This window comes from Dasypus novemcinctus, chromosome 22, assembly GCF_030445035.2.
Source record: "Dasypus novemcinctus isolate mDasNov1 chromosome 22, mDasNov1.1.hap2, whole genome shotgun sequence".
Lineage (NCBI taxonomy): Eukaryota > Metazoa > Chordata > Mammalia > Cingulata > Dasypodidae > Dasypus > Dasypus novemcinctus.
Window position 1 is genome coordinate 58681132 of NC_080694.1, and position 27427 is coordinate 58708558.

At 38.5% G+C, this 27427-nt stretch overlaps 1 protein-coding gene across 10 annotated transcripts in view; it reads right to left on the reverse strand.

Annotated features, from left to right (window-relative positions):
* Positions 1-23085, reverse strand: part of LOC101422437 (sodium-dependent phosphate transport protein 1-like) — a 47498-nt gene extending 24413 nt beyond the window's left edge. For 7 of the 10 annotated variants that reach the window (XM_004463481.4, XM_004463482.4, XM_004463480.3 and 4 more), the window contains exons 1-3: positions 22856-23084; positions 19946-20026; positions 8506-8678 (exon numbers count right to left, since the gene is read on the reverse strand). In XM_004463481.4, the coding sequence (XP_004463538.2) occupies positions 8506-8678; positions 19946-19973 (201 nt within the window). In that variant the 5' untranslated portion in view covers positions 19974-20026; positions 22856-23084. The other 3 variants (XM_071211002.1, XM_071211000.1, XM_071211001.1) reach the window with 3 other exon arrangements.
* Between the last annotated feature and the right edge of the window lie 4342 nt (positions 23086-27427).

Genomic DNA, 27427 nt, shown 5'->3' on the forward strand with positions numbered 1-27427 from the left:
ACCAATCAGCCTTCCCCAGCCCCTATAAAACTGTTGCCTCTCCCTCAATAAAGTGGACTTGTGTGTTTACCTTGTCTCCGCGGTAGTTCTTCTGCCGTGCGCCCTCCAGTCCTGAGAGCCCCCGACAAGGGCCTGGCCTCCCTTGTCCCCAGTTCGTCACCTGCTTCTCCGGGCTACCCCCTCGTCGCCGGCTTCGCCGGGCGACCCCGTCAGCCGAACCGCGCAACCCCTTGTGAGACCGATCCCTCGTCTGCTGCCGGACCGACCCCTCGTCCCAAGCGGGACCGATCCCTCGTCCCAAGCGGGACCAACCCCTCGTCCTGAGCTGGACCGGCCCCTCATCCGCAGCCAGACCCCACCTCTACCGACTGAGCAAACCGTCGCAGTATGCCATATTTTTGTGAAATAACAAACTACTTTCAAAGGTGGTTGCAACATTTTACCTTCTTACCAGCAGTAAGGGAAAGTTCCAGTTCTTCCACTTTTTCCCAACACTGGGTCTATCCAGTATTTATTTTAGCCATTTGAATCAGTGTGTAGTAGTAATGTATCTATGTGGTTTTGCTGTGCTTGAACCTAAAGAGGAATCATATTCAACATCTTTTCCTGTGAGTATTTGCCATGTTCAGTATTTTCTTTGGTGAAGTTTATATGTTTAGGTCTTTTGCCTGTTTTTTTCCTTACATTGTTTGTTTTTCTTTTATTGAGTTTTGATAAAAGTCCTTCATCAGGCATACTTGGCAAATATTTTATCCCAGTCTCTGACTTGTCTTTTCACTCTCTTGGCAGTGTTCTTAGATTTTGCAGTAGTATGAGCTGACATTTTTCTGTATTTCTATTAGTAGGTTTAAAACTAGCCCTGGCTCAGCTGGGCCTCACCTTAACCAAAGTAACCTCCTCCTCACGGGGTCTTTTATAAGAGAGTTTCCTCTCACAGGAGTGGACAAAGTCTAAGAACAATTTTGGGGGGTATCTAACTCCAAACCATCACACATGGTATATTTTTCTTCATCCCCACTCATTCCTTTTACCTTACATTCATCTTTATATTTGAGGGTTTCTTGTAGAGAGTGTCTTTTGGGGATCTTGTTTTTGTTTTTTTCTTGTTTTTTTTTTTTAGTGCCGTTTGGATCATCTGTCTTTTAACGGTGTGTTTATCCACCTTCAAATAACCCTAGGTTACTTCATGTGTAGTGCAGTTGCCTTAGAACCAAGTATTCCCATGTTTCTCTCCCATCTCTGTGACACTGTTGTTAATCATTTCACTTCATATTTGAAGTGATTATAGACATAGTTGGATTAAAATCTATCATCTTGGAAATGGTTTGCCATTTGTGGCTTCTGTTCTTTGTTTCCATTTTTAACTTTTTTTCCTTCTTCTCTGATTGTAATTGAGCATTTTATTTCATTTAATTTTATCTCCTCTCTTGATGTAGCATTTGTACTTTTAAATCAGCTTAGTGGTTTCCCAAGGGATTACAATTACATTTTAAAAATTTGTTAAGGAAGTTGTGAGCTTACAGAACAGTCATGCATAACATGCAGAATTCCCATACATCACCCCTTGCATAGTTGTAGGAAATTTGCTACAATTTAGTGAAAGACATCATCAAAATATAACTTCTAATATGGTCCTTAGCTTGCACTTGGCATATTTTTTCATAACCCCTATTATTAATACCATATATTAATAGTTTATTTTTGTTATAGTTCCTTAGAGAATGCTCTCATGTTTGTACTGTTAACCCAGTCCACCATCCACTACATGGTTCACTGTCTTACACAATCCCATGCCTTGTACTATCCTTCCAAAGTATACATTCAGTGACTCTTACTTTCATCACAGATATCTTCAGTCATTGTCTCAATATATTTTTGAAATGAATGTTTTCCTTAGTTAAAGAAAAAAAATTATTACCCTCCTATTATTGGTCATTAGTACTGATAGAGTAACTTTTTAACATTGAAGCATGAAGATTACATTACTGTCAACTATAGTCCATAAGTTACATTAATTGTATTTTCTCTAGCATCACTATATTCTTACAACTTTGTAATAGTGACATACATTGTTTTAGTTTATAGAAGAACGTTCTTGTATATGTACTATTAACCACAATTCTCATCTACCTATGGGTTCACTATGTTACTCAGTCCCTAAATTGATTCCTTTAGCTTTCTTTCAAATGACATTTACATCCTTAGACATCCCCTTACAGCCACAATCACATTCCAGTGTTATATCCACGCTAATGTGTTACCATCAGCTCTACTCATTACCACACTTTTACAATCAAGACAATTAAAAGCTCTATGTATATTAACATCAGTACCCCTTCTCAGCCTTCATCTTATCTCCTAGTTACCTATACTCTAGATTTTAACTTCATGTGTTTATTCTTTGTATTTAGGTTATTTTAGCTAGACCATCAATATTTGCTATTTTGTGTCTACCTTATTTCACTCAGCATAATGTCCTCAAGGTTTATCCATGCTGCCATAAAAGTCCCAACTTCATTCTTCTTTCAGCAACATAACATTCCATCGTATGTGCAGACCACATTTTGTTCGTCTATTCATCAGTTGATGGACAGTTGTGTTGTTTCCAACTTATAGCAATAGTGAATAATTTCGCTCTGAACATCAGTGTGGAAATGTCTTTTTGTGCCCCCTTTTTCAGTTTTTCTGGATGTATTCCTAGTAGAAGGACTGCCACATCTTATGGCAGTTCTAAATTTAGCTTTATGAGAAATAGCCAAACTGTCTTGCTTAGAGGTCGCACCATTCTACTTTCCCACCAACAATGAAGACACGTTACTATTTCTCCACATCCTCTCCAGCACATGTAGGTTATTGATTTTGTTTTTAAATAATGGCCATTCTATGAGGTATGAGATGATATTTCATTGTTGTTTTGATTTGTATTTCCCTAATAGCTAGTGATACTGAAACTTTTTCATGGGCTTTTTTTCCATTTGTTTTGCAGATCATATGCTAATTCTATATGTGACTTTTTGCCAAACCAGGGCCCTGTTTTGCACATTGCCTGCACCATTTTGCATTCCCACCAACAATGTACAAGGGTTCCAATTTCTCCATATCTTCCTCAAAAGTTATTTTCCGTTTTTCAAATAATAGCCATCCTAGTGAATGTGAAATGCTATGTTATTGTGGTTTGGATTTGAATTCCCTGATGCAAAAAAATGCTGTTGAGCATATTTTTTTTCTTTTTCTTCTTGCCCCTCCTTTTTTTCCTCAATAAATCAATCCCATTGATACTCACTAACAAAGCACAAACCCACCCTAAAATAAACAGCAAATGCACTGGGTGCAATCACATATTTGCACATTCATCATTTCAATCATTTTTAGGCACTTTCTTTATTCCAATAATAATAATAAACAAAAAACAAACAAAACTCATTAACTCTCAATCTATCTATGCTTCCGTGCCTGCAAAGCTCCTCTTCTTTTACCTTCTCCTTAGTATATTTGTAGTTTTATTTTGTAAAAACAGTCCTATATATGCAATATCATCCAAATTCGTGTTTTACATGACATTTTACTATATTGTACAGTCCTGTGTTACAGTTTTTAGCTTTCCTTTTAGTAATAATACACATGACATGGACTATCCATTTCAGCTACTGTTATATCCATACAACAACACAGCTAGTTACAACACCCTGATATACTTTAAATATTTCTATTCATTTTCAAAGATTTACAAGTGTATAGGTCAGCCAAAGGGGTGCTGATGCAAAATACCAGAAGTCAGTTGGCTTTTATAAAGAGTATTTATTTGGGATAGACTATTCTTTCCCTTTCCCTGGTCCTGTTGAAAAACAGTTGGCTAACGGCTGTAAGGATTCATTTATAAATTCTCAATTCTATTCTATTGTTCTCTCTATATATATCCTTATGCAACAACCACACTCTTGATTATATGGCTTTGTAGCAAATTCGAAATCACAGAGACCTTCTTACTTCTCATTTTTCAAGATTGTCTTGACTATTCAGGGTTCCTTACAATTCCTTATGAATTAAATGGTCATCTTTTCCATTTTTACAAAAATGCTGCTAGAATATTTATTGAGATTGTATTGAATCTGCAGATAGATTTGTGTAGTATTGACATCTTAATGATATCTTTCCTTCCATATGGATGACTTTCTATTTCTTTAGGTCTTCTTTAATTTTTTTCAACAGATTTTCGGTTGTAATTATACAAGCCTTTGCCTCTGTGGTAAAATTTATATTTAAGTATTTTCTTCTTTGAGATGCTATAATAAATGAATTGTTTTCTTAATTTCCACTGCAGATTGTTCATTGTTGGTGTACAGAAACACAACTGAGTTTTGAATATAAATCATTTACCTTGCAACTTTGCTGAATTTGTTTATTTGCTTTAATAGTATTCTTGTGGATCTTTTAGGATTTTTAGTTTTCTATATGTAGGATCATGACACCTGTGTATAAAGATAGTATTAATTCTGCCTTTCAAATTCAGATGCCTTGTATTTATTTATTTTTCCAATTCCTCTGGCTAGGCCTTCCACTCCAATATTGAATGTTAGTGGTAAAAACAGGCACCCTTTTCTTATTCCTGAACCTAGAGAAAGTTTCTGTCTTTCAACATTGAATGTAGTTCTTTTTTAAAGGTATTTTATTGCTTCTTCTTAGTTTTTGCATTTGTTCTAAGTGAGTTTCAATAGATTGGGCTTTCTCCTCATTATGGATTGTGTTTTTCCACATTACAGGCCTGAAAACATTGTTATTAAATTCTAGACATTGTGAATTTTCTCTTGGTGGATGCTGAATACCTTTGCATTCTTCTATGTATTCTTATGATTTTTATTTTCTGTGATTCAGTTAAGCTACATTGAAATAGTTTGGTTCTTTTGTGTCTTTATTAGGTGAATCTGATGGAGTTCTTATTCTAGAACTACTAATTCTCCACTAGTGAGTATGGCCCTTCTGAGTATTATACACAGTGCCCTATGAATCAGTAGCTTTTTCAAAGTGGCTGAGGGACTGGTAATACTCCCAGCTCTGTGGGAGCACTGGTTACTCTCCATCTAATCATTGTGTTTTGATCTTTCCTCAGTGTCAGAGATTCCTCTTATGCATATGTTGATTCATGTTCTGTTGAACATTCTATGACACCCTCTACAAATGTTCAGGGCTCTCTGTCTAGAGAGGTATTTACTCTCCAGTGTATCCTGTCCTGCAAATCCTAGCTGCCTTGGCCTCCCTGGGCTCTCAGCTCCAAACCTCTAAGCAGGGATGCAGGTGGGTTCTGCTTGGGCACCACCTCTTTTGGTTATGATCTGGAAACTCTCTCAAAATAATAAGCTGGGGCCATCCTAGAGCTGGCCTCATGTGTTTCCATTTTCTCAGAGATTACTATTCTTTATTAAATAATATCCAGTACCTTGAATACCATCCTATCATAAATTTTACTTATTTCTTGGATGTTTAGTGTGGGAAATAATCCAGTCCCAGTTAGTTCATTGTATCCAGAGATGGAAAAACTTTATATTTGGAAGAGACAAACTCCTCTTTTATTCTCGATCTTCCTCCTTTTTGAAGTCATATGTCTATAGCTATTGTCCTATGTTTGTCCCATCCTTCTGTGTTGGGAGTGTTGTGGGCATAGAACTTGTCTTTTTTAGTTTCATAGGCTCACATAGGAGAAGAAATTGGGAGCCTGGATGGATTATTCCCAGGAACCTCAGAAGATTGACCTACACAATATAACTTAGTAAACTCAAAAGACCAAAACACACTTGAGGGAAAAAATCAATTGGCATGAGAATTCTTAATGGCAAAATTCACTGTCAGAAAACAGTGGAGCAACACAAATAGCCCAGTAACACCTTCAAGTAACTCAGGGAAACTGTTCAGAAGCCTAAGATTTTCTTTCCAGCCACGTTGTCCTTTAACTATCAAGGTCTAATATGCATAATCAATATTGTGCCCACTAGTATTTCCTAAGGAATTTCTAAAGGTCAAACTTTAGTCAACAAAGACATGATTAGGACATCACCTAAAGAACTGAAGATGGGAAGAAAGGAATACGTTTACCTATAGAACTAAGACTAAAATTATAGTGGGAGAAAGGTAATAGAATTAGTGTAATTACTAATATATGCTTTTACAATGTAAAAATGAAACAGCTAAGAAAAAGTGGAATGTAAAAAGGGATAGAAAGTATGATGTAATATAAGCTCTTAGATCACCTCTTATGTAATAATTGGGAGTGAAAGTGTAAAAGCATTTTTCTATAATACAAAAACAAACAAAACAGAGATGTAGCACATCCCATCTACTATGTTATTTTGAAAGGCAAAAGGTGTAAAAATAAGAAAATATGTTAATCTTTGCCATTATATTTATAATGAAATACAGGAAGAGCATGAAAAAAAATTCCTTCCACCCATTTCCATTTCATCCAGTACCAACATTTTCTGATGAGTAATAACACATTACCTTCCAGAGAAGAAATTAATGAAACATGTAAATAACCTTGCATATTTTAAAGCTTAAATAAAAAGAAGAATACTGATGTGGGGTGTTATTGATAGGGGGCATATGATTGGAAGGGAGTTCTCCAGGGCATGTATACAGGGTACATAAAAATGTTTGGATATTTTCATAGTGGTTGCAGTTAAAAATGACAACTGAGGGAGTGCTGAGTTCCTAGCCAGGGGGAGGGGGGGGCGGGGGGGGGGGGCGTTCTATCACATTCCCCAATGGAACAGCTACAATCCCCCAAATGCAATAGCTAAGACCAATAAAGAAGGATGGCTCAACAACAAGCCCTTGATACTAATGATTATGATTGTGAGCCTGTGTGCCTGAAATAAGAACTAGGCCTAGAGAGACAGGGTACCTAAGAGTTACCTCCTGAGAAACTCCATGTTGCTCAAATGTGGCCAGTCTCGAAGCCAAACTCAGCATGTAAATGCATTATGCTCCCCCTAGCATGGGACATGACTCCCGGGTATGAGCCTCCCTGGTGCTGAGGGATTACTACAAAGTACCAGCTGATGATGTAACTAGAAAACTACCTTGAATAAAAGAGTCAACTCAGACCAGCAGAATATCTCAGCCTACATGTAATATAAGGTGTCAAAAAACTTTTTGTCCCTGAATAAAAGAGGGAAATGGAAAGGACAAATGAGTTTATATGGCTATGAGTCTCCAAAAAAGAGTCAGGAGGTCATCAGAGGGGATGCTCTTACACACACCTCAGCTGGGTCCCAGAGACAGCCAAAGTAGATGCAAGCCCAGGTATTGGTCTTCTGAAGGCTACAGAGACCCACAGGTTCTATGATCATGGCAGATGGAGTTCAATGCCATGCCAGTTGGCCCTACGTTGGAGTTTGTGCTTCTGAGTGTGATGGAGTTGAACTCAGATGTGATCTTTGTCCACAGTCTCTCCTGTTACTTTTACCAGACCTGTGGATGGTGCTGGGGTTTGGTGTATGCTCAGGAGACCTGAATCTCTGAACTGTCCATGTGATAGCCAGGCTCTGAGCCTCAACATAAGTGCAACTCCTACCCTCTGGTTTAATGAACTTACTCCAGCTAGCTAACAGGGAGGTGAAGAAGGTCAACCACCACACCAGGGAGTCAAGAGGGCCTACAACTGCAAGCAGGAGAATTGCACCCATCATCCATGTGAAATCTAAGCCCCCTCTTGATATAGAGGTGGAGTGAACATAACCATCCCAGGGCCCACAGGATGGAGAAATAGAGTATGGATTAGAGTGGACTTACTGATACCATATTCTGGAACTATTGTGATTAGTAATGGGAGGAAATGTAGCATTAATGTGGAGAAAGTGGCCATGGTAGCTGCTGAGGGTAGGTTGAGAGAAGAAGAGATATGATGTGGGGGCATTTTCAGGACTTGGAGTTGTCCTGGGTGGTACTGCAGGGACAGTTGCTGGACATTGTAGGTCCTGCCATGGCCCACTGGGTGGATTGGGTGAGAGTGTAAACTAAACGTAAATCACTATCCATGTGGTGCAGCAGTGCTCCCAAGTGCAATGAATGTCCCATGATAATGAAAGAGGTTGTTGATGTGGGAGGAGTGGGGTGAGGGGGGTGGGGACTATATGGGGACCTCATATTTTTTTAAAGTAACATTAAAAAAATGTTTTAAAAAAAAGAGAATGAATCTTTAACTTCCACTTCTGGCTTAAAATACTTTCCATTTTTCCTCTTCCTTAAGCTTCTCAATTCTAAAGTAGCACTAACTCTTGGAATTTATTCTTTTTGATACAGAAGGAGTCACATAACAAAGCCTTTCACAAATATTGTGGCATATTTTAATCATGGGTCATATTTATTTAGGCTTCTTAGAGCAAAGCAAATCAAGGCTTGATATTATTTTTCTAATTGTAATTTTCTTATGTCAAATGTAACATTCAAACATGCACAAATTAGCACAACAGGATTTTAAATTTGTGACTGTGGATAATATTTTTGAGATACCTTTACATGAGCTGGGAGCTGGTTTGCAGAGAGGTTGGTCACACTGTGTGGCTCCGTGCGGTTCACCATCACCACCATCGTGAGGCTCACAGACATGTTCTGTGCCATTATCACGACATTGCAGAAGTGCAGGAGAAAGGATAAACCATAACGGACGGAGCAGAAACCAGGAACTGGACAAAACAATGAGAAACAGCAATAGTTATCCCAACCAAATTCAAGACACACTTCAGTTTTAAGAAAGGTCACTCAGAATTTGGAGCACTATGTAGGAATTCAAACAGTATTGTACTCAATGAATTTTCAGAAACTATGGTAAAAACAGGAATACGTTTGACTGATCTTAGTTGCTAAAATATAATCCCAACTCAAATGCCCCAGAAAATCAAGCCAGTTCTCCACTTTTCTCTCTCATGTCTATTTTAAAGTGATACTTTATAAATGTCCCAGATTACCCTTGAATATATGTTCCATTACTAACAACAAAGAAATTTATTCTCCAGAAGCCATTTCCATTCTACAAATTTACGGGAAAGCTCTATTTGAGAAACACTTATATGCGCATTGAAAAAAAAAATTTTAAACGTGTACCTACATATGGATGTAGTATAAAGCTAGAGTAATCATTAGTATAGTCTTGGTGTAACTTCAGACAAATTCAACACTTGATGAAAGTAGAGTCCAGAAAGAGATGTATACATATAGTCAAATGCTTCTGAATAAAGGCACTAAAGCTATGTCAAGGGGAAGTAAAGTCTTTTGAAAAAACGGCATTTTCCCAAAAGAAATAATATATACAACTACACAAGACTTTGCAGAAATGTTCATAAGAGTTTTATCCAAGAGAATGTTTGGAATGGATAACCTTATTGTGATTTATTAATGCAATGGGGGTAATCAGGGATAAAAAGGCATCTGGATGAATCTCAATGAATCTCAACAAAAATATGCTCAGCTAAAGAAGCTAGACACCAAAGCATATATGTTACATGAATCCATTCTTACAGAGTTCAAAAACAGTCACAATGACTCTATGCTGCTAGGTAATAGAATCGTGCTTCTTTCTGGGAGAATAGGGAATAGACTGGAAAGGGGCAAGAAGGGGCATTTTAAATGATGCAATATTCTCTGGGTTTGGTTATTCACCCATGCATAGGTTTGTTGAAACACAGCAAAATGTACACCCAAGACATGTGCTTTTTTTTGTATGTAATTAAACCTCAAAAAATTAAAAATAGATTGAGAAATTAGGAGCACATATAAGATAGGCATAGATCCAAAAGTTAACAGCACATTTGTTGTCAGGAAAGCAACAAAGAAGTGGGAAGTTGTATTGTTACAACTGAATGAAGGGCAATTTGTGGCCTTTTTGATTACATTTTGAGACTGAATGCCTGGCATAGAGAAATAAAGTTGACTTTTGAATATTGATGGCATATGCAGACAATACCAATCTTATTATTACTTCTAAAAATATATCTGTTAATTTGAGGAGGTTTACTATGTAGGCAGTGTGAAAATAATGATGATTTCTATTTTCTTATTTTCATTTCCATATATCTTGAATTTCATTTTCACATTGAAACAGAACTACCAATGCGTTATTGATTTCACTGAGCATCCCTGATTTTATACCATTGTTCCTGATTTTATTCCAACTGCTTCTAATGTTTCTACATTTCAGATACTGTATGTGAAGGTTTTTATGTCACAAGCTTCACAAAGTTTATTACTTTTCTATTTTTGTGTAAAAATTTACCACAAATGTAGTGAATTAAAACAGCACCTATATATCCATTTATAATCTCACAGTTCTGTAGGTCAGATCTAGGCATGGCATGGCTAGGACTCTGTTCAGTGCCTCAATGGTTGGAATCAAGGAATGATCCATGGTAAGTTCTCATCTGTATACTCTAGTGAAGATCCATTTCCAAGGTGATTCATATTATCCACAGAATTCATTTTCCTGTGAATGTAGGACTAGGGTCTCTATTTCCCTGATGAATGTCATTCAAAGGGCTACTCTCAGCAAGTAGAGGCTGTTGATATTACTCTTTGGGGGGCCACCTCTTTCTCCAAAGCTACCAATAGAGAATCTCCCTTATGCTGAATCCCTCTCAAGCATCAAAACTTGCTAGTTTCTCTCTCTTTTTCTCTTCTACATCCATATTAAATGAGCCTATGTGATTAGAGCAGCCCCATTTGGATAATTTCCCTATTTTATAGACAATTAATTTGAAATTGTAATTACATCTGAAAAATCCTTTCAAACAGCTACTAGATTATGTTTGATTAAATAACTGCGGGGAGGTATATGTCCAGGAGATAGGCAACAAGGGGGCCTCAATCATAGAATTCCGCCTACCAAAGTCCACCCTCTGGCCCAAAGATTTATGTGTGTCCTACATATAAAATAAGTTTACCCCATCCAAGGACTCAGGAAATCTCCTTAGGCATCTTTTAGTACTACCACACCCTGTGATTAAACTCAACGGAAAACTGCAACAACCTAATCCAGGCAGGAATAATAATGGCCCAGAATCTTCACGAATGAAGGTTTGGGTCAAACCACAAGGCAAAGAATCATGGTCAGCTGAGGTACTTGCTGAGGTAAAGGGAACAGCAATTGAGCAAAGGGAGAATGTATTGATAAATTTAAATTTCCACCACATGACCCAGTGTATAGTCAGCAAAATGAGTGCCAGTGCAAAGTAGAAGAATTCTGTTGGCGTTTATAAAAGGTATTTATTTGGGATAAAAGCTTACACTTACAGGACTGTAAAATGTTCACTTCAAGGTTACTTTCTCAGCAAAGTCAGTTCCCACAAGTTGACACAATATTGCTGCCTATCTCTGGCTGATCTCTGCCTTCCCCTCTGGGTTTCCTTTTCCTTCTGAGGCTCATTGGGCCTAGTCTCTTGGGGCCTGGTGGTTAAGTGAAGTCCTCTCCTGGCATAGAGCTTGTTTCTTTCCAAGCCTCCTATATCAGTCTCAGCTATCAACCAACAGGCAAAAATGTTCACCTCTCCCTGGGGCTTTAGCTGTTTGAGCCTTCTCCTTTCTGCCACATGGAAATATCAAAAAATGAGAGACCTCTCTTCCATGTGTCTTCTTTTTTCTTTTTTAATATTTTTGTCTTTATTTTTTTAATGTTACATTAAAAAAGTATGAGGTTCCCATATACCCCCCACCCCCCTCACCCCACTCCTCCCCCCATAACAACAACCTCCTCCAATCATCATGAGACATTCATTGCATTTGGTGAATACATCTCTGAGCACTACTGCACCTCATGGTCAATGGTCCACATCATAGCCCACACTCTCCCACAGTCCACCCAGTGGGCCATGGGATGTGTCTTCTTGAATGAATGTCCATTTATATCAGAAACAGCAAGATGGTGGGGACTGAACCTGAGTCACACTCACTGATGTAGTCAAATCAAAAAGCCCTGACTCTATCTTAACAGGTAATCTATTCAAAGACACCTCAGCAGAATTTAATGCAATCAAAGGGTATCACACCCAGAGGTCTAGATTAGTTTGCAAACATAATCCCCTTTTTAGATTCATAAAATAATGTCAAACTGTCACAATCAGTTACAGAAATGAAGACTGTAACGGTCACGAAGAGGTCTTCCTTGGTTTGTTTTGAGTGTGTTTGGGTATGGTCATAAAATGAATATCTTTGTTTACTTCCCTATCTATTTCCCTTAACTTCTGACATAAATTTAAATGTGAATATTGAACAAGGACTTGTACAGTATTCTGGGGTGATTTACTCCATTTCTGGTTATATTCAAGACAGTTAAGTATAGTTATTCAAAATAAGTATGTGTATATGTGTGTGTATATTTGTATATATATATATATATATATGTGTGTCTTTTTTTAAATTTAGACATTAAGTACAGTTAAAAGACATGTGTATGGCTGCCAAGTTGACAGGAGGTGGACTGTGATGGTTAGTCTAATGTGTCAACTCAGCCAGGTAATGCTGCCCAGTTTTTTGGTCAAGCAAGCACTGGTCTAATTGTAATACAAGGGCATTTCATGGACTTTAATCATCACTGAGTTGAATGCATATTGCTCATTACATCTACAATCAACTGAGGAGACTGCCTTCAGCAATGAGTGACGACTTATTCAATCAGATGAAGACCTTAAAAGGAGAAGTGATTTCAGCATTCAGAGAGAGAATCCCTGTCTCTACTTCAGACAACCAGTTCTCCTGGGGAACTCATTGAGGAATCCCTGGTTTGCTACCTGCCTTGTAGAATTTGGACTAGTGCATCCTCATGGGCGCATAAGACAATTTTATACAATCTTATATATTTACAGATATCTCCTGAGAAACCTGAGAAACCCTGGCTAAAACAGACATTCTACTTTAAAATGTGGGGAAAGGGAGATAAAATGGTCACTAATCTGTAAGAGTTTTGAAGTCTAGCCACACCAATATTCCATTTTTCTTGGGGCCTGGAACTAACCCTTTGTGGCTCTTGGATCCATTCTCTGGGGTTCCAGCTCTACTCTCCGCACACTTAGTTCTACCCTGAGCACCTCGGGGGTTGGGAACCTTGGGGGGGTCATCTTAGATTTCTGCCTACCACACATTCATAGTTAATGAGGATTTTTTGTGAATGAACATTTCATTTGATAAAAAGATTTTTCCATGTTTATTGAGATGAACACAAAATTTTCCTCTTTTATTTAATTGTATTTAATGGCATATATATATATTTCCTAATAGCACACAGCTCTTTCATTCCTGGGATAACACCAACATTGTTTTAGAGTGTTTTTTCATGTTTTTTGTAAATCGCTAAGGTTGTTTTACTAATATCTTTATGTGTGATTTCTTATTGCCTGTTATATTTTGTCTTCTATGATTTGTGGATATTTTATTTCTGTTTCTGTTGAACTGAAAGTTTACATATTTCTTCTTTTTTATGCATGACATGACCAAGCTCATCTTGTTAATGAAGAAACTGAAAAAAAAAGCCTGATCATATTCACATCTCATACAACTCAATCCCATTTTTTATGATTTTTAAAAAATTTATTGAAATATATCACTCACACATAAACATATATAAACAATAAATGTATAATAGTTGTGAACTTGCAAAACAAAAATATGTAACATCAAACATAAAACATCTCATCCTACCAACAATAACTTGCATTGTTTTTAAACCTTTTTAACTAATGATTGAAGAGCATTGTCAAAATATTACTACTAAACAAAGTATTTTCCCCTAACCAATCTGATTATTATTATCTTTATATCATTTATATATGAACACATATAAACAATTAAGTGTATAGTAAAAGTTGTAAACTTACAAAGCAAACATGTATAACATCATGCAGGAATCCCATACATCAACCCTCAACCAACACCTTGCATTGTCATGAGATGTCTGCTACAAACTATGAAAGAACATTGTCAAAATCTTACTACTAATCATAGATCTTATCATACATTTGGTGTGTTTTTCCCCCAACCCAACCTACTATTATTTTTAAATATATTTTTTATGACAGAAGTTGTAAACTTATAAAACAATCATGCACATATGCAGAATTCCCAAACAACAACCCTCCATCAACACACCACAATGTGATGTCATTTGCTACAGATAAAGACAATGTCATCTGATTATTGCCATGTGACTCACATTTTCCTTACTGCCTCAGTATCAACACAGTACATCTTTTGTGTAGATGCAAGTATATTATATTATTACTGCTAACCACAGTCCATAGATCACTCAGCTTTATTTTTCCCATGCTTCTCCACATTCCCAACACCCTGCAGTAGTGATATACATTTGTTCGAGCTAACAGAGGACACTCTTGCATCTGTAACATCAAGCACAATCCTCACCCACCTCTAGGTTCACTGTGCTATCCAGTTCCTAGATTATTCTCAAGCATTCTGTCAATTGGCATTTACATAACTAGACTACCATTTTCAATCATATCCCCATTTATAAACTGCCTGTTACTCACTGTGTGTTACCATCCACTCTATATATTTCCACACTTTTACAGTAAAGCTAATTAAATGTTCTACATACATTAAATATCAGTAATCCACTCAGTCCTCCTCTTATCTTCTTTAAGAATCCACCACCTACCACCAGGTCTTGAAGATATTTTCCAATAATTTCTCTAGAAGTTTTATGGTTCTTGCTTTTATTTTTAGTTTTTTGACCCATTTTGAGTTAGTTTTTGGATAAGGTGTGAGATAGGGGTCCTCTTTCCTTCTTTCAGCTATGGATGTCCCATTCTTTCAGCACCATTTGTTGAATGGATTGTTCTGCCCGAACTGTGTGAATTTGACAGGTTAGTCAGAAATCACTTGACCATACCTGTGAGGGTCTGTTTCTGAACCATCAATTTGGTTCCATTGGTCTGTTGTTTCTATCTTTAGACCACTACCATGCTGTTTTTACCACTATAGGTAGGTATAGTGATTCAAAGTCTGGGGATGAGGGTTCACTTTTCCTTTTAATGATGTTTCTGGCTATTCAGGACTCCTTACCCTTCCAAATAAATTTAGTGATCATGTTTTCAATTTTTTCTTTAATGCTGGTGGAATTTTTACCGGGATTGCATCAAATCTGCATATCAATTTGAGTAGAACTGACATCTCAATGACATTTAGTCTTCCAATCCATGCACACGGAATGTTCTTCCAGTTATTTAGGGCTTTTATGATTTGTTTTAACATTGAGTTGCACTGCTTTACATCATTGGTTAAGTTTACTCATGACTATTTGAGTTTTATCTGTCATTTTATTTTCACCACTCTTTTGACACTTTTAGTTACTTTTATATAATCTTCATTTCTAGACTTTCTTCCAGACCCGTCTCCTGTATTTTCCTTTCAGGCTCTAGCACACCCTTTACTATTTCCTGAAATTCTGGTCTCTTGCTTAGAAATTCTCTCAGTTTCTATTTATCTGTGAATATTCTAATCTCACTCTCATTTTTGAAAGACAGTTTTGCTGGATATAAGATTCTTGGCTGGAAGTTTTCCTCTTGTAGTATCTTAAATATATCAGACCACTGTCTTCTTGCCTCCATGGTTTCTGGTACAAAATCAGCACTTAATCTTATTGGATATCACCTATATGTTATGCATTGCTTTTCTCTTGCTGCTCTCAGAATTCTTTCTTTGTTTTTGGCATTTGACATTCTGATGAGTATGCGTCTCAGAGTTGGTCTATTTGGATTTTTTTGGGTGGGAGAACATTGTGCTTCTTGGACAGGGATATCTACATCTTTCAATAGGGTTGGGAAATTTTCTACCATGATTTCTTTAAATATTCCTTCTGTCCCTTTTCCCTTCTCTTCTCCTTCTAGGACCCCCATGCCACAAATGTTTGCATGCCTTTTGCCATCATTTAGTTCCCTGAGACCTTGTTCAAATTTTTCCATTCTTTTCTTCATTTCTTATTTTGTATGCTCACTTTCTTAGGCCATGTCTTCCAGCTCACCAATCCTTTCTTCTGCCTCCTCAAATCTGCTACTATATGATTCCAATAATTTTACAATTTCATTTATTGCACCTTTCATTCCCATAAGATCTCCTATATTTCTATGTATGCTTTCAAATTTTTCTTTGTGCTCATCCAATGTCTTCTTAGTATCCTTAATCTCTTTAGCCATCTCATTGAATTTATTAAGGAGATTTGTTTGAACATCTATAATTAGTTGTCTCAACTCCTTTATGACATCTGGAGGCTTATCTTGTTCCTCTACCTGGACCATAGCTTCCTCTTTCTTGGTGGGATTATAATTTTTGTTGGTGTCTTTGCATCTGGCATACTAGAGTAATTTTTCTAGGTGCAGTTTTTCTCTTTAGTTTAGGGCTTCCTATGGTTTCTACCATGCTGGTTATGCAGTAGGAGTCAAGCAGGTAGTTGGTGCTGCAAGCTGTGGAGGCTCGAGCTGCCCTCATTGCACCAGGGACCAATGCAGCTTCTTCCAACTTTTTCCTTTGCCAAGGGTAGGGACAGTGTTACAGCTATATGGAATAATCCACATGCAGGCCTAGACCTTGTTTGCCCAGAAAGACTGATGAAACTTCAAGCCCTATTCTCCCCTGCATGGTGCGGGGATGGAGTTGCAGGTATAGGCATCAATCTATGCAGTGTGGGTCCAAGATGACTGCAGTTGCCCTGGTAGACTTCTGATTTTCAGTCTATGCTGGCCAAAGTTACCTGCAGTTACCTGTATAGGCTGATGCAGGTTTCCTCAGCCTCCTCCCTGCCAGAGGTGGGGCTGAAGTCTAGGTGGGCTGCAGGCTGATCTGCATGAAAGAAACTGTTAGTCTGGCTTCCCCTCAGGCTGGGGGCAGAGTCAGAATGGTGACTACTGGCCTCTTTCTGACTTGAGCTGGTTCTCACCCCAGCTGTTCCCAGGGTTATCTCTTAGCCAGCAAAGTCTCCCAATCAGTAGCCAAAATCGGCAACCAACTCACTCCTCTTGCCCTGTGTCTGGGAAATGGAGCTCCCAATTTCCTTCACAGAGCAGCTCTTGGGGTGGCTCATACCACCGGAGTAGAACAATCACCGGTCACTGCGGCTTGGCTGGTAAGTTCCTGGAGAAACTGGTGCAGGTCCCTGCAGTTTCCTCCCTTCTGGAGGTGACACTGGGGCCTAGGCTAGACCTATAATGTGATCTGGATGGGAGGAAGCCAGTCCCCATCAACAATGGGATTTTCAGTCCACACCACTTTCCCTCGTGCCAGGTGCAGAGTTAAGATGGCAGTTCCCAGCCTCTTTCTGACCTAGACAGACTCAAACCTTAGCTGTCCTAAGGATCATACTGTAGCCCACTGAATTTTCTCATCATAGCTGAAATGAGTGCCCAACTGTCTCTTCCTCCCCTGTTTTGATGAAGTGGAGCTTTCAATTCAGCCACAGAACAGCTCCCAAGGCGACTTTTGCCTCCAGTGGAGGATGGGCACTGGCCTCCGCAGCGTGGTGCACTCTACTTACAGTCTTCTCTGCACACAGGTAGTCTCTTCCTTCTACTCCCCCAAGGATATTGCAGGATGCTCTTCTGGCTTCCTGGAGCTCCCAAACAGGTGCTTCAGCTAACTCTAGAGAGGACTAGGTGTTTGCTAACTGCCTTGTAGCAGGACTGACTCTAGGAGCTCCTTACTCCACCACCATCTTGCTGGTTCTCTCCCATATTCTTTTTTTAACCTTCATCAATGATATAATACCTGCTTAACTTTTGCTGTAATATTGTAATATGACTAACTATAATATGTAAGTTATATTAGATGTATTTTTCCCATATATCACATATCCTTAACACCATGAAAGAGGATTTTCTTGTATTCTTGTTATTAGCCACAATCTTCATATGCCACCTAATATTATATTATACAGTTCCTAGATTATCCTCTAGTTGTTTCAATTAAAATTAACTTCACTAGATTTACAAATCACATTTACAAATGTTATACACATTATAATGTGTTACCATATATATATCTTATGAATTAGTTTTACATCACTAAGCAAATTTGTTGTATAAGTTTTTGAAGTAGTAAAAGATTTTAAACAAATTAGATGTCTATAAATGAAAGACTTGTTAATCATATACAACTATAAAAAATGGTTGAGGAAGATTTCTATATACAATTCTAAATATTTTCTCAGTTATATTATAAAGTGAAAAAAAAAAAAAAAGAAACCTAAACATTAGTGCCTGTGAAACCAGTGGGCTAGTTTCCTGGATTGAACACCTATTGAAAACATATTAGATAAGATGTATTTAAACTGCACATTTCATCAAAAGAATGGATAATTATGCAGAAAAGATAAAACATCCAGGGAAAGGATCTTGTGTAAATGGGTCCTCAGACATATGGTGAGCAGTGGATGCAGATTTGCTTGAAAGACATTTTGTCTAAGTTTTTCTTTTTACCTCCCAGGACATAGGGACATCAGAGTCTAATTCTAGGGATCTGACAATGGCAGAGTTCAGTTGGAATCCTCTCACAAAAGTTTTGATGCTAAAGGATCTCCACCTTGCCAGGGACTAGTAAAATAATTTGCCCTGTATGAACCCTGCAAATGAACAGAAGGAAAAAAAGCAAAGGCCCTGAGAAATCTTTGTCACCAGCCAGCCCTTGCTTTGCTTTGCAACCTTAATTCACTGTACTTGGACTAACTATAAATATCTCAAACCAAGGAGTTGTGTTTAAAATGGAATCACATTTGGACACACAGACACAAGCAAATATTCAGTATGGCCTCCCCCAAAGATTCCAAAACATAACCCTCCAAAAGAAAGAGGAAGAGAATAGTCCTGGAGAGCTAGCAGACACCCTATGAAAACTGCTAGGAGAGAGAATAAGGCCATGAGTTGGAGGGGGATGGAGAAGAAATCCTTATGGTGGGCAGAGGAGGGCTGGATGTCATGGCCCAGTGACTGCCTAGGGATGGCCTTTGACTTTTGTTCATTTCTTTCCTCTATCTTCCTCAAGGAAGACCTCAAATTACTTCTACATAATTTTTCAGTTAAAAATAAAGTCACAGGGAATTCTAAAGTACTTGGAAATGAGAAAAGTAAAACACTACATGTGAAACTCATGGATTTCAGTTAGAGCAAAATGTGTATCTCCAAATATGTTTATCAGGTAAGGAGAAAATTCAAAAACTTGGAAAAGGAACAAGCCCAAAGAGCCAAAAGATGAAAGAAATGCTCTGCAAAAAAAACAAATATCAATGATATATAGAAATATTTTTATGTATAAAGATATATGTTTCATATATAGAAACTTGAAACTACATGAAATGGAATATTAATAATATAAAAATAATGAAATATCAAGACTGATTGAAGAAGAAATATAAAATTAAACTATTGTCCTTTATATAAATTCCAAAAGTATTCAACCCACTATCCCACCTTTCTTTGTTGTGATTTTGTTCCCAATGACATGGACACAACTCTGAGTCAATAACAGTATTTCCTCATTGTCCCTCCCCTGCTTAACATAAAAGTTTCTCTCTAAAGATGATCAGTGAACATCTACGGTTCCTGCTCTCATCCAAAGATGCAAGGACTCAAGAACATTGATTCTGCCTCATTTCCCTCCCCTGATGGGTCTCCTGTTGCTTCAGATGACATGGTGATAGCCTACCTCTTTCTATATTCACCTCCAAGTGATACACAGACAAGTGAACAAACATGGAAAAAAATTTTAAAAATTTGAGGAGCTAGGGCACATGGATACTTTCATTTAGGTTTTTCCAGATGTAAACAGTAGTAGGACTGATTTTTTTCCCACCTCCTTTCCTGAACATTTTGAAGACACTGACATATTTCCATGGAAAATCCTCTCATATGGACTCTGTGACGTTATATTGAACAGAAGAAACCCTGTGAGATGGGCAGAGTGTCACCTTTCCGGGGAGGTTGCTCGTCCTCCATTTGGAAACGGGATGCAGCTGCTCTCTCCTTCCCAGAGGGCTTGTCTCCACCTACTGAGAGTCAAAACACATCCATATCAGCATAACATGGGAGGGAATTGTGCCTCCTCTGCCCCGCACTCCTCCCTGATTCAGACGTGCTCCAGAGGGAAACTTGCTTCATCCCATCAGTCACCTCCATCATGGGCTCCTTTTGATATTTCACTTTTTAAATGTTTTGGCTGATTAAAAATACACAGAAAACTGAAAACTACAGAAAGCAAAGAAGAAAAACCCTTTTCCAACCCAGAATTCTACATCCAGTGAAAATATCTTTCAAAAGCAGAAGAGAAATAAAGATTTTATCCTCAAAATGCCTATAGCTGGAAGCTCAGCAGGGAAGCCCAGGAGGTGAACAGAGAGGGCAGTGCAGCAGGCACTAGGCAGCCTCGACCTCGACCTGTGACCTCACCCGCTAAGGACAGCAGTGCCCGCAGGCCCGCAAGGCCACGGGTGTCTCAAGAGGCAGCTCGCTGAGCAGTAGCACACTCTGGAACTGAGCCCAGGCTGCTCTTTACTTCCAGGCACACACACATCACACACATACACAGCACACACATCACACACATGCACAACACAGAAAGCACACACACACTGCACACACACGTGTACCACAAACACTCAGGCACACTGCACATATGCACCACACACGTACAAACCATACACATCACACCACACACAGCACATGCACAGTACACATTCCACACATCTCATCACACTTACCACTTATACCCCCGCACATGCCCTACACTCATAAATACACATACAGCCCCCAACACACACATCACAGACACACCACACCACTTGTAAGTATACGAGTGCCAAACACTCTCTCTCTGTCTCTCTCTGTCTTTCTGTCTCTCTGTCTCTCTGTCTCTCTCTCTCTCCTCTTTCCTTGTGTATCCACGCATTCCCCAATCCTCATCCACCTCAGGAAAGTTTTCTTTCCTCTCTTCCTTCTGAAAAATCTTTGAAGGGAGGTATGCATATTTTTTTCCAAAAGATTTCCCCAAATTGTTAAATTCCTTTGAAAAGCTCTTAGCCAGAGAAGGCTCTTTACTGTCCTCTGGGGAATTAACTGATTGAAAATATCACTTAACAAGCAGAATACAAGAATAAAACTAACCTGATTCAGGGCAGAAAACAAGAGACCTTCTTCTACTGAGAAGACTTCCTCTCCACTTTGCAAAATATTCAGTTTCCACGGGTACTAATTCCAGCCCGTTATCTTTCACTAAATCCTTTAACCTCAGTATGTAATAGTTAAAAGCTTAATTTTTAACTTTACTTTCAACTTTGCCTTGACTCTTCAGAGAGAGAGCTAGGACAAAAATCCCAGATGGACTAGAAACTTACTGGGAATCTGGCGATAATTTCATGGCTGCATTAACTGATTCCCCTGGACTTCCGGCCTAGAAGGTAGAGCATGCCACTCCACACGTGCTCCCAGGACTTTTTCTCTGGACTTTTTCCCCTGAGGATGGCTCTGGATATGCCATACTATTCTTATAGGAAATGCTATGATTTCTAAGTGCCCTATAGATGTCCTATTAGCTCTTTTCCTTTCCCCTTCTCCCTTCCCTCTCCTCCTTTCCCCTCCCTCCTTTCCCCTCCCCTCCCCTCCCCTCTCTACCCTTCTCCTTTCCACTCTTCCTCTTCACTCTCTCTTAAGGGTCACGAATGCCCCAGGGAGAAGAACATTTTTAAATCTATGTCCTCTGTACCGGGCTTCTGCAAATAATATGTAAGTTCTTCTGGCTCAGCGCCTTGCCCATACCAGTGCCTGGGAGGACTTTAAGTTGGAAAATTTTGAAAACAATGTTATCGTCAGTAAGGAACCTAAAAACCCTTAAATTGGTCATTTTGCACAGTAAATAATTTATTCAAGCATCATTTTTTACTTTTCTCTTTTCGTATTGTTTCTAAAGTGCCCAGTATACTCGTGGTGCATAGCAGATTGTCAATAAATGGAGCGAGTTATTTCTCCTTAAAGAAATATTAAAAACTTCTAACTCCTTTGCCTAAGGAAACTTGATGCCTTATTTTTCATTTCTATTTTTTCTTTTTCAGAAGTGCAGGCTCTGCTGAGAGTCCTCTGGATATCCCAGGCTATTTGTGCTATTTGTTGTCTCGGACACTTGCCACAATCAGGGCCCTTTTTACTGATTGAAAGCATGAGGTCAGCAGGTCCTGAGTATCCACGTTTTAAATAAACTCCCACTCCCATCTTTTCTCACTGTGCCTGGATTAACGCAGCATGAACCGTCTTTCTGTTTGCTGCCCACAAAGCTTTCTGTCACTCTGAAAGACTCTGCAAAATCACCGCTTCTAGATTCTTGACTCCTTACTAATTTTCTACTTTAACATTTTACTATGCAAACTTCCACATTTACAAAAAAGGAGAACAGACTAAAATTACTGAGTGTCCACTAACCAGCTTCAAAAATTCTCAATATTTTACTGCTCAAGTTTCTGTATACCCAGCTGATATTTTCTGTAGTATTTTTAACCAAATCTAAGACATAATGTAATTTGTCCTGTAAATCGTTCACTATGAATATCTATTGGATGAAAAAGTTTATCGAAACATAGTTCCTAAGTCATCATTACACCTAATATATTAACAATAATCATTTAATATCATCTAAATCAGTCATTATAACAATTTTACTACTTGCTTCAAAGTTATCTTCTTATACAGGAATTTTTAAAAAATCAGGATCTAAACAGGTTCCATATATGGCAACCAATTGTGGGTCTCATGTCTCTTATTCTATCACAACCCCTTCCCTCATTTTCCTTTCCTAATACTTAGGAAACAGAAAACCAAGCAAGGTTACTTACAGATTATCTGATCATTGACTTGACTCACTTCTTCCTTTTAGTGCCATCTGATATCTTTCTTTTTCCCCTTATATCCTATAACCTGCTATTATGACACAGATGCCAGATTAGATTCAGTGTAAGAATGTTCCATAGAGAGATACTAGTTATTTCTTTCCTATCTGTCAAAAGAATTTGATAGCAGGTTGTCTCACTCTTAGTGATGGTAAGACTGATCAGTGGTTTCAGCTAATCTCCAGTTATCCATTAATAAGGTTCTCCATTGACCTTTCATCTAGACTTTTTAGTAGCTGTTAGTAAATCATGTCACCTGATGTTGCAAATAATGATTGTGCAATTCAATCATGCCATTTTCCATCATAAACTGGGATTAACAACAACAAAAAAAAGCATGAACTAGGATTGGTGCAACACTAGTGGATGGCATGGAGATCTCAGCCATCTGCTCATGAAATTTTCTTGTGCCCTCTGGATATGCTTAAATCAGATCCTCGATGAACTTTTTTCCATTGCATGATGGATTGCTTCTGGTCTGTTAAAGTTGCTCCTTGATGACAGCTTCCAGCTCTGGGTAGCTTCTTCTCCCTTGGTTAGATGCTGCTCTTTACCTGGAGCCAGTAATATACTGGGAGATTCCTTCTGAATGGAGTATGTGCATTGTTTCAGGTTTCATGACCTTGCTGCAAAACCCCTGGGAACTCAGCTTTGACTCTCCTACTTGGACTGGCTAACACCTCTATATGACACCATGGAGTCTACTTCTTATACTGCCGCTTGGTCCTCCAACAGGTCCTTTATTTTTCTAGACCCTACTCAGTATTTGCATCCTTTTTGAGTCATCTTAGCTGTACAAAGCAGTGTGCCCAAGTGTGATATATGCTGTCTGCAAAACCTCATGGGTTTTATGACTTTTTCTACTGAACAATGTGGTTCTTTATTTCATTGTGACAGGATCATCAAAAAGTGATACCTTGTCCCTGACCTTGGAGAGGAACTCTGGGCATTTTCCAGAACACTAGGTTATGAAAACTCCACTGATGTCCAGGTCCCTGACACTGTGTATACTTTCTCTTCCTCCCTATGGAGTGTGTATATCTTTACCGGGCACCCAGAATCCTTGCCATGTCTTGTTCTCATCCAGATAACATGATTTTTTATCTATGTAATGGGACAATGTGATATTCCAGGTGAGCAAGTTCCCTTCAGATTATATTTGAAAGTGACTGAAAAGGTATCACAATTCTTGGACAGATTGGGAATGGCTACTGTTGTCTATCCTGAGGGAATGTGAGCTGCTTCTTTTCTTCCTTTCTGATGACTACTCTAAAAGACACACTCCCCAGATGAGTAGCTGCATACCAGCTAAGAAAGCCTGTGTTGATCTTCTCTGTTAAGGATATCCCAGGTGGCACAGCATATGCAAAAGAGCATAACTTGAATGAAGGAAGCCCTTGCAGCACAACTACTATTGAATTATTTCTATGATAATCCTCAACCATCTGCTAAAGTCTATTTTTGCTGGGCCCACACTGGTGAGTTGAATGGGAATATGTTAGTGACCATCAGCCTGCATGCTTTTAAGTCTATAAAAATGGCATTTTTCTCTGCTATTCCACCTGAGATGCAGTATTGCTTCTGATTTACTAATTCAGGAAGAGTGAGCCATTTGGGGAATTTCCTTTTGAATTAAATGACATTGTATCTCAATCACCATAGTATATCTCCGTATGGAAACCTCTCCCTTGACCAGTCTTATACTCTGCCCTCAACATTCTCATTCTATACTCCAGGCAGGCTCTTGTCTCTACTCTGTGGGTGAATAATCCCTTCCCAGCATGGTCCTACACCAGTTGGACTATGCTAAGACCTCACTTAGTGATTTGTCTAGACAATTTTAGAGAAATTGAGGGAGAGAACTCATGAATGAAAATATTGTCTTGCAAGTCACCTGCCCCAAATGCACCTTCTGTGGGATCTTCTGGCCAAAGAAGGTGCTATCTCCCAGCCTGGGGTATTGAGCCACTCCCTGCAGGATGAGAAGTTTCTCTCCTACCCAGGAATGACTCTAGCATCAGAAACTTGCTGTGGCTCAAATCAGTCTTAATTGAGTTTCTGCTAAATTTACAGTCAATTTCGTGTTGATTTTCAGTATAATTTGCCTTCTAACTATTGGCTATAAGGATATCTTTATATACTGCCATTGGAGGCTTTCTGAATTTCACACTGTGTTCTGATATAATTGAGCAGCCTAAGTTCATCAGTGGAATTAATCAACAAGCCACATATTTTGAACTCCTTGTAATTGCCATTACCTCCAGATTTCTCAAACTTTAGAGGTACTGACCAAGCCAACACATATATTCCCTTCCTTGCATTTCCCATTCCTGTGTACCAAGTAATGAAAAGAGGTGAGTCAAATGAATATCCTGGAATACATTTCTGTTGATTTGACACTAAATATTGATGTGGAAATGATACAAGACACATAACACTGTTGAGATTGACAGAAATAATTCTGTTTTAATAGAGGGTGAAGTGTTAGTAAGAACCAGCTGTTGCTAAAGTCAGATATATGCAGTTCTCCTATAAATGGGAATCTTCCCCACCCCTGGAATGCTAGTGCAGGTGGGAAACACAGGTATCTCAATGCATAAGGTCTTCTTAAATATCACCTGAAAACTTCTTACTTTAATGAGAAAGCTCAGTAGTTTTACTCACAAACAGTTCACCCTCAATACCATGTGGATTATACCTATAAAAACTTCACTTTCAAAACCTGTTATATGAAAGACATTGTACTAGAGGCTGTCTGTTTGCCTGGTAATGATTTACTTGTACACAAAATCACAGGAAGGGAGATCCAAGGGTCTCGACTTAAGGCAAGGGTACAAAACTCAGATAAATGTAAAGAAACATGGAAATATGTAGACTTCACATATTGCTGAATAGAATGTAAAAATGGTGCAACTGCTTGGGAAAACAGTCTGGCGGTTTCTCAAATGGTGGAACCTAGAGTTACCATAAATAGGATGGAGGAATTCCACTCCTAGGCATGCACCCAAGAAAAATAAAAATATTTTTCCACAATGGGTGTGTTTCTAAGCAAAAGTGGGTGCTCAAGTAGAAAGGCCCAATAACTCAATCTTTCATCAAGGGAATTGGTCACTACTGACCAAATGATCAAAGAGCAGAATTCAGAATACAATGGGGGTAAATCCCCTTATGTTTAAAAAAAATCTACCCCAGAGTGTCTCCTGCAAGTGCTGACTTCGGGAAAGCTGCAAGGACCAGTTTGCAGAACTACTGTCATACCTGCCAGTTTACCTAGAGCCAAGGAAGTGAGTAAGTATTCCATATACTGAAATGACAAGTTCCACAGTGGCGGTGCTCATGCAGTCCTTCCAATGTGCAGCCATATGCACGTACCAACACCTAAATTGCTATCATGTGAGGAAAACAGTATATAATGTGCTCCCATGCAGGTTTACTCCAAAACTTCTGTCCTACGGAAGAGGCAGCACCCAATGTGCTGTCATCTCAACATACAAACCAATCGGTATGCTCCGCTTTGGTCTACCAGTATCTAGTGTCATTTCAAAAGGATCTACTAGCTGCTGGTGGGCTGTGATCATGAGCCCGTGAAACCCCAATGTACTGTCATATGGACCCATCCTGACTCATCACTATGCTCTCATGTGGACATAAATGAACACTCATGTGGACAGACCAACCCTTCATCCAGAATAGCAAATCAACTCCATAATCCCATCACTTTTCTCTCCTCTCTCATCATCACCATTGTACTATTTTTACTTATTTTCCTTCCTTGTTCAAACAATACAGGGGTATCTTCCCTTCTTAGGAAGAGTATAGTCACAGAAAGCAAGCACTACAAAGCCACAAGAAAGAAACCATTTTATATGTTTAGGATTTCAGAGAAAACAAACATAAGTTCCTTTTAAAAAGTCATTGCAGTAATAAGAAAATTTCTGTCAAACTTAAGTCATTCTCCTAAGGTAATTCTTAACTTTAAAAAAATAATGCACCTAAAAGTAGAATCGTTTCAATCAACTGATTCAAGTTTTTTCTTCTTTCCAGTATTTTTAAAGAGGCTTATTGAGATAAAATGTGCATAGCATGAAATTCACCTCTTTAAAGTGTACAATTCAAAGGTTTTATATGTTTTCACAGATCTACACAAATAGCACCTTCAACCATTTTCATCACCTCAAGAGGAAATCTCATAAACTTTAGATATCAACTCCAAACACCTCATCTCCTTCAATCCAACCCTAAGCAAGCACTAATCTGGTTTCTGTCTCTATAGGAGTCCATATTTGGGGCTTTCATTTGAGTGGAATCATATAATGTGTAATCTTTTGGACAAGCTTCTTCTACTTAGCATAATGATTTCAAGCTTCATCCATATTGTCTCATGTATCAGTACTTCATTCCTTTTTGGCTGAATACTATACCACTGTATGGATAAGCTACATGTAATAACAGAACATTTTTTTAATCTATTCATCTGTTGAAGGACATCTGTATTGTTTCAGCCTTTGGTTTAATATA